This window comes from Equus asinus, unplaced genomic scaffold, assembly GCF_041296235.1.
Source record: "Equus asinus isolate D_3611 breed Donkey unplaced genomic scaffold, EquAss-T2T_v2 contig_803, whole genome shotgun sequence".
Lineage (NCBI taxonomy): Eukaryota > Metazoa > Chordata > Mammalia > Perissodactyla > Equidae > Equus > Equus asinus.
The window spans coordinates 3,367,526-3,381,969 of NW_027225520.1; the positions used below are offsets into that span (position 1 = coordinate 3,367,526).

The following is a 14,444-nucleotide window of genomic DNA, read 5'->3' on the forward strand; positions in this document are numbered from 1 at the left end:
AAAGACTGAGCACTCTAGGAGGCAGTATTCACACTGCACGGGATGAACCACATCTGACGGTTTCTACCCGCTTCCTGAGCACATGGCGCAGAGATTCCCACGACAGCGATGGCACCGGCTCAGTCACCTGTTCCTCCTTCTCCATCCCCCACCGTCTGCTGGTCCGCTTGTCTCCAGGGGCAGGAACAGGAAGGGGATGGGGCCCAACAGCCAAATGGGCCTCCCAGTCAGGACTGGCGGGGAAGGGCCTGCTGGTCGCGATGGAGACACACACACAGACGCACACACACGCATGAGGCCTCCACGCCCAGGGCTGCCACGCGAGGGCCTGTCTCTGCCTCAGCTCGTGTGTCTGTTCCTGGGGGTGGACACACAGCTCGCTGATCTCCAGGAACCCCTCGCCTCGTGCGGCAGCCCGGGTCCTTCTGACCCTGGAACACAGCAGAGCTCCTGTCTTCCTCTGCTCCGGGCCCTGAGGCCTGGCCCCGAGGACACACGCATAGCTCCATGAGACATGACCTTCTGGACAGCGGCACAGGACGAGCAGAGTGGGACACGAGCGAGCTTACTGCCTGGGGAGCTTGACCATGGTGGAGGGAGGACGCCCACATGGGCTGCGCAGTGAGAGACGGCCCCTGTGGTCAGAGCCATGCGGACGGGGGGAATTTGGGGGGAATTTGGCAGATGGAGGGAGGGAGGAAGGGAGACAGCTACAAACTTAGGGGCAAAGACACAACCACAGGTCTTTGGTGCTCTTGACAGCGCCCTGCAGACACCCCGCATGGCCACACTGGCTGCTGCCAGCAGGAGGGCTTCCCTTGAGGGTGCCACACGTCCCTTCCACCAACACGCTGGTACAGGAGGACGGTCCCCTGGGTCAGGAGTTTGAGAACCACTGCACCACAGCTCCCTGGGGCACAGCGGGTGTGTGGAGGCGCTAATGACTGCCCCTGTCACTGCCCACCTCAGGGCCTTTGTGCCTACTGTTCCCAGGCGCCCCACAAACACTGCCTTACCTCATCTAAGACCATGATCAGATCCCACCTGCCACTAGCATGTCATCAATAGACAACACAACACCCCCCGCCTGAGCCCACTCCCACCTGCCGTCCCCTCACACCAACCATCACCCCAGGTCACAAGGTCATCCCTGACACACCACACATCCCACCCCACCTGCCGCCCCCTCATAGTAACCGTTACCCCAGGTCACAAGGTCATCCCTGACAGGACAAACATCCCACCCTACCTGCTGCCCCTTCACAGGAGCCATCACCCCAGGTCACAAGGTCATCCTACACACCACACATCCCACCTCACCTGCAGCCCCCTCATAGGAACCATCACCCCAGGTCACGAGGTCATCCCTGACAGAACACACATCCCACCCCACCTGCCGCCCCTTCACAGGAACCTCACCCCAGGTCACAAGGTCATCCCTGACAGAACACACATCCCACCCCACCTGCCGCCCCCTCATAGTAACCGTTACCCCAGGTCACGAGGTCATCCCTGACAGAACACTCATCCCACCCCACCTGCTGCCCCCTCACAGGAACCATCATCCCAGGTTACAAGGTCATCCCTGACAGAACACACATCCCACCCCATCTGCTGCCCCCTCACAGGAACCGTCACCCCGGGTCACAAGGTCATCCCTGACAGAACACACATCCCACCCCATCTGCTGCCCCCTCACAGAATACATCACCGCAGGTCACAAGGTCATCCCTGACAGAACACACATCCCACCCCACCTGCCGCCCCTTCACAGGTACTGTCATCCCAGTCAGGCTCTGTAGGCTTTTCTGTCATCCCAACTAGAAGGTGCAGCTACCCTCCAGTGCCTGGCACAGAGCAGGCCCCCAGCAATATGCAGTGATGGAACGCACATCCCAAAGAGCTCCCCTGAAAGGAAAACACCTTTCGCTGTGTTCGGAAAGCTGCTACCTCAGAGAACTTGGCCACATGACTCTGTTTCCCTCTGTCCACAGTGAGTCTCTCCCAGCCTGGAACCTTCCATGTCTCTCACACTCATGGGGAAGCAAGCGTCTCCCACCAACTCACTCCCTGAGGCACAGCGCAACACTGGATGACCCAGTTCTGGTGCTGGACTTGCAGGATCGACTCAGGGAGAAGTAAATGCTAACATGTGTGCTCTTTCTGCGGCCCTGTCAAGACCCAGGTACCCGGACCAGCCCTTCTGAGGAAGGCAGCTGGAAATGCTGGGGAGAGCACTTGACAAACATCTTCCTGAGTGCCTCACGGACTGGCAAGAGAGGAAGGACTCTCAGGGCACGGACGCTGGGAAGGGGCACCCAGCGAGGCCAGGAGAGGCTGGACAGGCGCTGCCTTCAGGGAGTGCACTCAAGGGGGTGAAGTGACCGTCACCTCACAGTGTTGCAGAGCTCGGGGACAGGAGGCAACATCCAGCATCCTCGACGGAGGCTGCCCCCTGAGCGGGATCCTGGGGGCTGCCCCTGCAGCGAGAAGAATGAAGTGGAAATAAATCCCCACCAACCTCTGACCCCAGGAAGGAAAGGACAATCATAGGCCTGAAAGCTGGTGCTGCATCAAGGGGCTGCGGGCAGGGGTGGTGGCAAAGCTCCCGAGAGCTCACAGCAGACTCCCAGTCAAGTGTGCAAACCAAATGTACATCCTGTGCCTGGTCCCCAAACCCTCCAGCCGACGACGTCAGGCTGCCACAGATCAGCAGTGCCCGGAAGCAGCAAGATGTGCTGAGGTGAACCATCCTCAACTCGGGACTCAGAAAACGCCCCAAGTTCCAAGGAAAGTGAGGCGTTCATGATCAAAATGCACAAACACACATGAAAGGAAGGCACCATGAGGGAGAGCCGGCAAGCAGGGAGCAGCTGGGCTGGCGAAGACTCCGGACTCTGACGTTGTTGAGAATGAGAGCCGACACGCTTCATATATCAAGACAGGGAGAGGCTTGAAGATGCAAGAGTGAGGAGACTTAAGACAGCCCCAAATAAAACGTCCAGAAGAACAGGAAACACACTTGCTTTCTGGGTTGGAGAGCAGAGCAGCACAGCTGGGAGGGACTCGTGCCCCGGGAGGGAGGAGACGCAGGTGCTGAGCCTGCAGCTGCAGAGCTGGAGACACATCCTGAGACCCGAGGCCCAAGGAACCCCAAGCAGGAGTCCTTGGAGCGACCCACACTGCACACCGGACGACGAGACGGGACAACACCCAAGACAGCGGCAGATCCTCAGAACCTGCCACAAGGAGACGGAACGGAACAGAAAAGGGGACCATCTCCAAAGGAGCGACCCAGGAGCCCTGCAGCCAGCTTCTCGACAGAAATGCAGGGGCCAGAGCTGGAGGAGAGCGGCTGCCCTTTCGCCCAAACGCCACCTCCCGGGAGGTGTCTGCCACACAAAACCAACATGGAGACAGTTTGAGACCAAAACGGAAGAAAAGCAAAAGCGAGCCGGCCACTGTCAGCAGACGCTGGTCCAGGATGTGCGGGGGACCGTGCGTCAGGCAGAAGCCAAGTGCTCCTGACGCAGGTCGGAGATGCAGGAAAGGGGCGTATGGGGGGCAAATCTCAACACGCTGACTGTGTGAATCATCATAAGGCGGCGATTTTATTTCTTTTTAAAAACCCTCCGAAGGCAACAACAGCAGTATAAAATGAATGGGGTCATGGAATGGAAGTGTCTGAGAGTTTTGTTTTTTTTTGTTGAAGAAGATTAGCCCTGAGCATCTGCCGATCCTCCTCTTTTTGCTGAGGAAGACTGGGCCTGAGCTAACATCCGTGCCCATCTTCCTCTACTTTATATGTGGGACGCCTACCACAGCATGGCTTGCCAAGTGGTGCCATGTCTGCACCTGGGATCCGAACTGGTGAACCCCGGGCCGCTGAAGCAGAACATGCTCACTTAACTGCTGCGCCACTGGGCCAGCCCCCATCTGAGTGTTTTGAGCTGGAAGGCAAAGGTATTAATTTTTCACCTGGAAAAATCCAGTAGTGGCCATTTCTAGGATGAGCAGTCAGCTAGGAGCAAGGGAATACTCCAAAGTAGGAGAGGAAAAGAGAAAGAGGAGGCAAGAAAGGACAGGACGAAAATAAACCAAGATGGACGAACAGTCATAACACGTGGAAACAGACAAACGGCACAGTTAAAAGATGAAGATCAGAAGGAAAAAGAGAATCGTGTCTATTCACAAGAGACACACATAAGACGTAAGGGTGCAGAGGGTGAACATCTTCTCAAAAGACGGAAAAGGGTAGAGGGGCCGTGGGGTGGCTGGACTGACGTGCACACAAGAGGTGGAGGTGTGGACAGTACTAGAGAGAGACAGGGACCGCGTCAGGGCAGGCGACCAGGGGAAACGACATGCCTCAGAGCTGGCCGATGCCGGCCCCAGGAGCCCCACACGGACACGGCAGACGCTGCAGGGAAAAGCAGAGGTCCAGCCCCCAGGGAGGCCGGGCCCAGCTCCCCGGAGCGATGACGGAGCTGACCGGACAACGAGAAACAAACAGCCTGCTGCAGACACGGGAGATTTACAAGTTTAATCTCCGGGACAGAAATAGATGCGGCCCCAGCACAGCTGCAGCTCTCACATTCTTTTCCAACACACAGGACGCCGTTGGGGGCTGGCCACCTCCTGGGCCGCAAAACAGGTCTCAGCAGGTCCTGCAGGGACCGTGGGGCGCATTCCCCGACCTCCAGGGGACGCGGCCAGATGACTGGAATGAACAAAAGTGGCAAAAACACACACGTGTGTGTGTGAAAGGAGAGTCCTAAAGTACGGCTCAGGCCTCTTAAAAAATGGCAACCAGCCGACCAAGGGGCATTCGGGTCCCCAAGCCTCTTGCCTGGGCTCCCACCCGCCCCGCCCCACGCAGGCCCCCTGCAGCCCCGATCAAGGGGCACGGCCTCACGGAGAGCTACTTCTGTAGAGGGCCCCAGCCGCCTGCTCCCTGACTCGACCCCACTCCTGGGACCTCAGACTCGCCCATGGGCCTCCCAGAACACACAGTGGGGCGGAGCGGTGCCCCCACGACCAAAATCCAAGCCCTGGGATAAAGCAAAGGCATCTCTTCTCCCGCAGAAGGGTGTGGGGGAGCCCAGCAGAAATCCGTCCAGCTGTGTCTCTGGGGTCACACCTCCCAACACCAGCCTCGGACGGTCAGGTCCCAGAGGGGTCAGACGGCACGTGCTGGGACATCAGATGGGTCCCTCCGACTCCAACGGGCCAGGACAGGGCACAGGTGGCAGAATGAGAGCAGGCCAGGCAGGGACGCTGGGCCGGAGCGGCCAAGCCCAGCAGCGTCCTGGGCGGCCCCGTCTGAGACCGGATGCAGCAGCAAGGCCGGGACGGGGCCCTGGACGGGGCCAGGGAGCTCAGGGGGACAGCCTGTGGATTCCAGGTGAGCCCAGGCCCCAAAGATGCTGCACCCAACAGGAGGCCCCTGTGGGCCGCGAGCTTTCTCCTCGGCTCCCGTGGACCCTCCACACCAGCTGGCAGGAGGTGCGCCAACTAAACGCGTGAACGACACTCCACGCTGACAGATGGGAGCCAGAGGTCAAAGTTTAACACAGGGGAGCCAAAGACAACAACGGGGGAGCCAGGCCCTGCACACGGGTTCGTGCGAAGGATCTCCCTCCAGCACAGGAGGGGCCGGGCTCACTGTGGAGGCTGCTGGGCCAGCCGCGTTCACAGGAGGGAGCAGAGCTGTGTTCCCAACACTGACACAGACGGGGGAGCCCGGCTGAGCGGGGTCCCCGGCCTGGACACTGTCAGCCTGGCTCTGCACCTGCCCCACAGGACGGGCTCCCAAGGGGGCGTGTGTGTGGCTCTGGAGTGGCCTGTGAGGGGAACCTGCATCCACAGCCGAGTGGACAGAGGGGCCGCTTCCAGCTGCCAGGGTCCTGGGAATGTGGATCAAAGGGGGTATTCATGACCCTTCCTGCAGGGTACTGTGACCCCACCCAGACTAGGACCCCAGACTGTGGCCCACTTGCCATCTGGGACAGGCAGAGCTGGGAGGCCACGCTGTCACCCCAGGGAGGGGAGGTCAGCTCAGAGTCCAGGACTGTCCCCAGGGGGTGGCCACACTGGGGTCTGGAATGACGCTCAGCGGGGTCTGTGTGCCCTGAAGGACCCTGCAGGGAGGCTGGACAGCGTGTCCGGGCCCACAGCAAGGTGACAGAGTGGAGGAGCAGAGGCGCCCGTCAACTGTGCCTGAGCCTGTTTGTGGAGAGTGGGTGATGGGACCCCCGGGGTACAGGACGCTCAGGACCCCTTCCAGCGGGGTGAGCCGAGCATGTCCTGGGCCTGAGAGAGCCTGCAGTGACCACCGGGAGTTGGCGCTGCTCGGCGCCCAGAAGGCCCAAGAATCCCTGGGCAGGGTGGGCGGGTGGACATGGGAGGCGGGAGCAGGGATGGCTCCACTGTGGACGGCACAGCCGTGCCCCAGGGTCCTCTGCTCCGGGCCAGGGGGGCCCACTGAGCGGGTGGCGTGGCCGTCAGGCTGAAGCACCACCTCCCTCCCTCCACCCCCAGCCTCTCCCTCTACCCCCAGCCTCTCCCAAAGATGTTTGCTGACCCCCCCAAGGCTGTGTCCCGAATCCGCCCTCCAACATCTTGGGATGAAAGGAGCCAGGAGAACTCTCCTTCTGCTCCTCCCACAACCCCCATGAGAAAGACCCACTGGTCCACCGCCTGCAGCCCAGGGAGCACTCACGTTACGCAATGCACATCGTCACGGCTGAGAAGCAAGGTTGAGACATGTTTTCTGTGACAAGAAACAACTTCCCATGAAATGAATTCATAAAGTTTGATTCCCAAAAAGTGATTTTCATTTGATAAGCAGCAGCCCTAAAGCAATGCAGACTTTCCTGCATGGGCTCTGTGGGGAGCCGGGCCCCCAGGCACGACCATCCTGGGCGAGGCTGGAGGGATTTCCGGGTCTCCCACACAGCCCAGTGGACCATCAGGAGAAACCCTAACTGCCCCACATCTGTTTTCCTATCGTCAAAGCAGGACCCGCGTGGGGCAGATTCCACTCCTGGGTCTCCAAATGCAGGCACTTTCCTTAAAATCTAGGGACAGACTCACACCTTCCCCAGCTGCAGACAAAACTTCAGAAGTTGGAAGACACAAGACAGGAAAAATTCCCAAGCTGTGTAAAAGCTGAGATATGATCCCAGAAAAACTCCCATTAAAATATCAGCAGAAGGCAGGTCTTTTTTTCCCCCAGATGGCCCGGTCTGATTGGATGTCATTTTTTTTGGCCACAACAGGACGTTAAGTCCTGGCCTACAGAAAAAGTGCGGGTGTCTAACTGCAAGAGGTGAGGCGTTCAGGAGCAGGAGCCCCGGCCCCAAGCCCTGTGGCCCTGCCCCCAGCACCGGCCCAGAGCTGAGGCGAGGACAAGATATGCCACGGAGAGACCCCTCGAGTCACAGACAGACTCTGGGGATCACGGGCTGTCTGATGCTTCCAAACGACTGGGTCCCTCAAACTAACTCGTAACACGTCCAAGGTGTAGACACAGCAGGTCTTACTCCTCTGAGCACACACAACCATGGAGAGGGTGTCTACACGCCAACTACTCACTATCAGCACCGAGCCATCCACTTGCCCGGCCCATGTGTGCAGATCCCCACAGCCCAGTAAACACCATGTGGCCGAGAAGGCCAGGCGTCCCACAGGGCCGTGTCATCACGGAGATGGCCGTGACCATGGGCCAGGCTTCCCACCGGGACCACAGGGTCAGGTCCCCACCCGAGCCAGAACCTGTCCACGCGCTGGGGGCTTGCATCCTGGCCACACCGCGGCACCTGCCGCCAAAACTCCAGCAACGGGCGAGCTCTTAGGAGCTCTCCCAGCGACTTCACGCGGGACCCACGCTCCCTGCACGGGTGGGTGCGAGCAGCCCCCGCCCCCCCCACACCAGGGAGGGACTCGGGAGGGACCCGGGTGGGCCGGGGGGGTGACATGCGGCAGACCTGGACCTGCTGGAAGGCCTTGAGCCTCTTCTTGAAGCGGGAGGGCAGCACGAAGTCGCAGCCGCGGGCCAGTGAGGCCAGCTCCTGCCTCAGGCTGGGGTCCTGGCACAGCGACGGCTCGTGGAGCCGCATGTCGGCTCGCGTGGGCCGCCAGGGCCCGGGCCAGGCACCTCGCTCTGGCTCTTGCTCTCGGGGCTGGGCCTGGCTGGGGCCGCTGGGCTCGGGGCGGCAGCTGCGCCCGGCAGGACGGTTGGGGTGGCTGGGCTCAGCGCACTCCGTGCGTCGCTGGCCAGGCGCTGTGGGGGCCGGCCCAGGCGGCGCGCGTTCCACAGGCTGAGGAGGGCACATGGCTGGAGGAGGGGTGGCAGGCCACCCCTCCCGCGGGCAGGCGGGCCGGCGGCTGTGCAGGCGGGAGGGGACAGCTGGCGCGCCCTGACCGAGCAGCTCTCTGCGCGACTGCTGAGGGTGCGGGAGGCCTTGCAGGGGGCGGTGTCTGCAGGGACCCCGGCTGTGGCTCAGTGTGGACGCACAGGGCACAAACAGGTCAGCAAGGACAGCCGATCTGGGGCAGATCTGGGGCCGCCTGCCAGCGCTCGCACAGCGGGGAGGTGGCGCTCTCCCCAGAAGCAAAGCCTGCCCGCCCGCCCACAACTAAAGGGGACCTGCCACAGGCTCCTCGCGGAGGAGCGGGTTCTACGCTGAGGCCCCAGCCTGGGACCCAGATGCAGCCAAGCAGCTGTTCCCTCCCTGAAAACGCACTGGGAACAAAGGGGTCTGCCCGCCCCAGCTTCCCCTGCTCGTTAGAGGCTGAGAAAACATACTGAAGCTGCAGAGGACACCGGAAAGTTTTCTCTTCAAAAATCGGGTGAGGGGGTGAGTATTCTGGCTTCTGTAGTCTTGGTGCCGGTTCCACACGACAAAACGTAGAATGTCAGGACAGGGCAGAAAGTACCACAACATACAAGGTAACAATATGGAACGACAGTGTGGAACGTCACGACAAAGTACCAAGTAACCAGAACGTCCAAAATAACGACAGTGCACAAAGTACCAACAGGGCAGAACGTAACCACAATGCAGGATGTAGCGCTAACGCACACCATAAGGTAGGAGCCAGTCACATAAACGTCAACAGGGCAGCAGACAGCAGGTGCACTGAGGATGCGGCCAGCGGACACACGGACACCCGGCACCTCCGCCCGCTCCCGCAGGAAGGACCAAGGCTGCAGTGGGGGCCGAGTCGCCTGGGCCCACGCAACTCAACAACAAAACATCAAACAACCCAATCAAAAAATGGGCTGGAGACATGAACAGACATTTCTCCAAAGAAGATATACTGATGGCCAATAGGCACAGGAACAGATGCTTATCATCGCTGATCATCAGGGAAATGCAAATCAAAACTACACTAACATATCACCTTACACCCGTTAGAATGACAAAAATATCTAAAACTAATACTAACAAATGTTGGAGAGGTTGTGGAGAAAAAGGAACCCTCATACACTGCTGGTGGGAAGGCAAACTGGTGCAGCCACTATGGAAAACAGTATGGAGATTCCTCAAAAAATTAAAAATAGAACTACCATACAATCCAGCCATCCCACTACTGGGTATTTATCCAAAGAGCTTGAAGTCAGCAATCCCAAAAGTCCTATGCACCCCAATGTTTATTGCAGCACTATTTACAATAGCCAAGATGTGGAAGCAACCTAAGTGCCCAGCAACAGATGAATGGATAAAGAAGATGTGGTACATATATACAATGGAATACTACTCAGCTGTAAAACAGAACAAAATCATTCCATTTGCAATAACATGGATGGACCTTGAGGGAATTATGTTAAGTGAAATAAGCCAGCAAGAGAAGGATAATCTGTGTATGACCCCACTCATATGAGGAATTTAAAATTATGGACTAAGAACAGTTTAGCGGATACCAGGGGAAAGGTGGGGTGGGGGGTGGGCACAAAGGGTGAAGTGGTGCACCTACAACACGACTGACAAACATTAATGTACAACTGAAATTTCACAAGATTGTAACCTATCATTAACTCCATAAAAAAGTGTTAAATGTATATCTTTTTTTACTTATCAAATACTTAAGGGAAAAAAAGACTACCCATTGTAGGACAACTTACTCTGAAGTAGACACTCTCACATATGGACAGTGGTAATAAAAGGATTTAGAAAACAACTTGGCAATAAGCCTTTGATCTCTTGAGTAATTCTGCTTCTTTTTATCTATACAAAGAAAATAATTCTTAATAAATAACTTTACTCACAAAAGATACTGATCTATGAGTTATTTACAACAGCGAAAACACTGTAAATAATTAAAATGTATAATAATGGCTAAATAAACAGGTATGCATAAAAGTCATACAATATCATACCATCCATTAAAAATAATTCAAAAAAGTTCAATTATAATATGGAAAATAGTTCACACTACAATGCTAACCAAAAATAGCAGGCTATAAGTTGTAGACAAAATATGATCACAACTATGTTTAAAAGCACATGAGGTAAGCCCTGTGGGATAGTGGTTAAGTTCACGTGCTCCACTTTAGCGGCCCAGGGTTCATGGGTTCAGATCCCAGTCTCAGACCTACACACCACTTATCAAGCCATGCTGTGGCGGTGTTCCACATACAAAATAGAGGAAGACTGGCACAGACGTTAGCTCAGCAACAATCTTCCTCAAGCAAAAAGAAGATAAGCAACAGATGTTAACTCAGGGCCAATCTTCCTCAACAAAAAAAAATACAATAGGGGGCCAGCCTGGTGGCATAGTGTCGTTAAGTTGGCAGCAGCCTGGGGTTCACAGGTTCAGATCCTGAGCACAGACCTAGCACCACTGTCAAACCACGCTGTGGCGGCATCTCACATAAAATAGACGAAGATTGACACAGATGTTAGCTCAGCAACAATCTTCCTCAAGCAAAAAGAGGAAGATTGGCAACAGATGTTAGCTAGGGCCAATCTTGCTCACACACACCAAAAAAAAAAGGAAATAAAATAAAATAAAATAAAACTATTACAGTAAGATACTGTCAGAAATATTAATAGTAGGTGTTATCTAGATGATAATATTATAGGTGATCTTTTTCTACCTTTTCATATTATAAATTTATCGCTTTTATGCTGTAAAAGTTCTGTTTTCTTTTTTAATTCATGTAATTTTCTTTTATAGTTCATAAATGAAGATTGGAGATGTATGAGGTAAACTAAACTTAAAAGTTGAAAACTTAATTTTCCTAAGATTTTGCAAGGTAATCCACTCCCATTCAAGAAATTACTCATATGTGCATGTGTTTTTAGTTTTAAAATTATTGTATCTATTTACAATGCATTATAAAATATACAGCTCATTTATTTGTTAGTATCCATAATAACTTCAGTTATAAATCAAACAGTATTTGATAGTTAGCTTTTCACACCTCCTTTATTTACAAGTTTACTCCTTGCTTTAGTGTTAGAAATCTTATGTCCTTATTCAAGTAAAATTATAAGAAATTCTATCAAAATCTTCCAAGTATTAATTACATAAGCATATAAAATAAAGTCTAATTGTCTATAAACTTTTTATGCCTTGATTTTAGTCGCAAATGTGATACAGGCCCATACAGGTTTCCACTACGCTGCTGAATACTTAACCACTGCTTCCGGTTGTTAGGGTAAATGGTGGAATTTTTCTCAGTGGGTCCACGTGTCTTGGGTTTCCTTACAAAAACTTACCAAATTTTAACATGTGCATTTTATGCACACTGACCTGATTTAAACCTCATGAGAACTTTATTACAGGAACCTGAGGCTCAGAAAGGCACTTATTTGCTGAATGCAATAAGGGAGTTAAATAATTTGCACTTACAGCTACTAAGTGGAAAATTAGGAATTCTATCTCCAACCAAAGCCTACGCTATACTGCACCCCTTAGGGGAACTCCAGGCACAGTGACAAATATAATTTAATGAATAGAAAAAGTAGTTACCCTAAAAGATAATCCTCAAAAAACTCAAAATCTGAAGTACAGTTTCTACTGAATGTGTATCGCTTTTGCACCATTGTAAAGTCAAAAAATCGTTGTTGAACCACCATTAAGTTGGGAACCGTCTGTACTTAAAAGGACTATGGACAAACTAAGACGTCCATGAAAGTGCTTTCAGTTACTAGAGCATACTTTTCCAAAGTTTTTCATCTTTGTTCATTGCTATCTTTATTGTTTTATATACGCTCATTGATTTAATTTACTTTTTTAATAAGACACTTTATGGACACATGAAATTACCCGAGTTCTCTGGCTTTACTGCTCATGCTTAAGCCACTGTGCTTACCACACTATTTTCACTTGGACATAGCAGCAACTAAAGATAAGTCACTAACAATAAGAAAAGTAAATCATTTTAAAATCAATTCCTAAAACTTCCAACTAAAACTGGAACCGATCCTCACAAAGACCAAGACTTGACAGGCGTTACAAAAGTATTTCAAGCAAAGGACAGTACGAAAACTAAAGCCACAGACAGCTATGGCATTTCACATAGGACCATTTAAAAAAAAAACAAAAAACACTAACCAGTCAGCTACAGCCCATAAGGAGCTTATAAGTCCTCACTCCTATGCTCACAACAAGAAAAAAGATAAAGGAAACTGTAAATCAATAACATCTTAGAAAACTGAGGTCACAGGGCAAATCACCACTGAAAACACTGGAGACAGGCAGATACAGAGAATCACAGCTTATCTGGAGTGGGAACACTTCAACAGTAACTGACAAACTGTAGGAGACCAAGTATGGATCAGCCTGAGAGTTAAAATATCTTGGGGTCCCAGTTTTGGAGGGGGGCCCCACACTTTCCTGGGTTTTACGTCCAGGAACCCTAGGAGGTTTTCAGGTTTTCACAATGAAGATCTGAGGAAAATCCTCTTCTGCTTTGAGCAGGAGAAGGGGAAAGTAACCATACTGAAATATGCCCAGAACATTCTCTTCTTAACAAAGTCACACCCTGAAGATAAAGTACTTTAGCAGAGCATCATCTACCTGGAGGAAGAGCAATTAGGCAACCTCAGCCTCCACCAGCCTTCTTGTCTCACCGAAGCTGGGGGAGGGAGGGAGGGCTAAAAGACACTTTTGAAGGTCACAGTCCAGGGACTCAGGACCACTAGAAAAAAATGAGATTTAATCGTAAGATTACAGAACACTTTCCCTCCCCAACTGCTTATCACCCCATCAACAGGGATCCACCATAACAACAGTGAATTACAAGTGAGAATACAGCAAGATAACAGACTCTGTTTAAGAAGGAGTTTTTACTTAGGGAAATCCAAAGAAAACAGGAAGAAAAAAATTAAAACAAGGAAACTAGAAGAAAATGAAGCCTCTGTCACCTACGGGTACAGCAAATATTAAACACAACCCAGTTCCTAGTGAGATCAACATAAAAGCTCACACTAAAAGCCTGATTACCTCAGTTCCTATCACCAGAAATATCATATTTGGCTTTCAAAAAAAATTGCAAGTCATGCTAAAAGGCAAGAAAAAACACAATCTTAAGAGACAAAGACTGCATTAGAACCAGACTCAGATAAGACACAGGTTTTTGGAATTATAAGACAGGGGAATTAAAAATAACTGTGACTAGTATGATGAGGTCTCCAATAAAAAAAAGCAGGTAACGTGCAAGAATAGATGGGTAATATAAGCAGAGAGATGGAAACTCTATTAAATAAAACAAAAGGAAATGCTATAAATCTAAAACACTGTAAAAGAAATAAAGATGCTTTTGATGGGCTCATCAATAGACTGGACACAGGCAAGGAAAGAATCAATGAGCTCGAAGAGGAAAGAACCAGTCAGGTTGATGATACGTCAACAGAAATTTTCCAAACTGAAATGCAAAAGAGAAAAGAGAGAAAAAAAAGAAAACAGAAAAACTAGTAACTATAGGACAATTACAAAAGTTGTAACATACACATAATGGAATAAGAAAGAGAGAGAAAAGAGCAGAAGAAATGTTTGAAATAATGGTGGGTGGAAAATCTTCCAGAATTAATGATAGATACCACAGACGCAGGAAGCACAGAGAATATCAAGCAAGATAAATACCAAATATCTACACCGAGCTATATCATATGCAAACAGGCAAAAAAACAAAGACAGAGAAGAATTTTAAGAAGGCAGAAGAAAGACACCTTATCTAAAGAGAAACAAGGATAAGCATTCCATCTGACATGTGGTCAGAAACCATGCAAGCAGGAGGAGCACGGAATAAAATATTTAAAGTGTTTAAAGGAAATAAAAAAACCACCAAGCAGGAACAATGTATCCAGCAAAATGATCCTTTGAAAGCGAAAGAAAAATAAAGGCTTTCTCAAACAAATGAAAACTTAAAGAATCTGTTGCCAGGAGACTTGCCTTGCAAGAAATGTTAAAAGAAGTTTTTCAAAGAGAAA

The 14,444-nt window shown here is 51.8% G+C and overlaps 1 protein-coding gene across 1 annotated transcript in view; it reads right to left on the reverse strand.

Moving 5' to 3' along the window:
• LOC123283895 (serine/threonine-protein phosphatase 2A regulatory subunit B'' subunit beta-like) overlaps positions 1-8,463 on the reverse strand; it is a 55,080-nt gene extending 46,617 nt beyond the window's left edge. The window contains exon 1 of the mRNA XM_070503898.1: positions 7,989-8,463. Coding sequence (XP_070359999.1) covers positions 7,989-8,336 — 348 coding nt within the window. The 5' untranslated portion in view covers positions 8,337-8,463. The remainder of the gene's footprint in view (positions 1-7,988) is intronic.
• Positions 8,464-14,444: the final 5,981 nt, after the last annotated feature.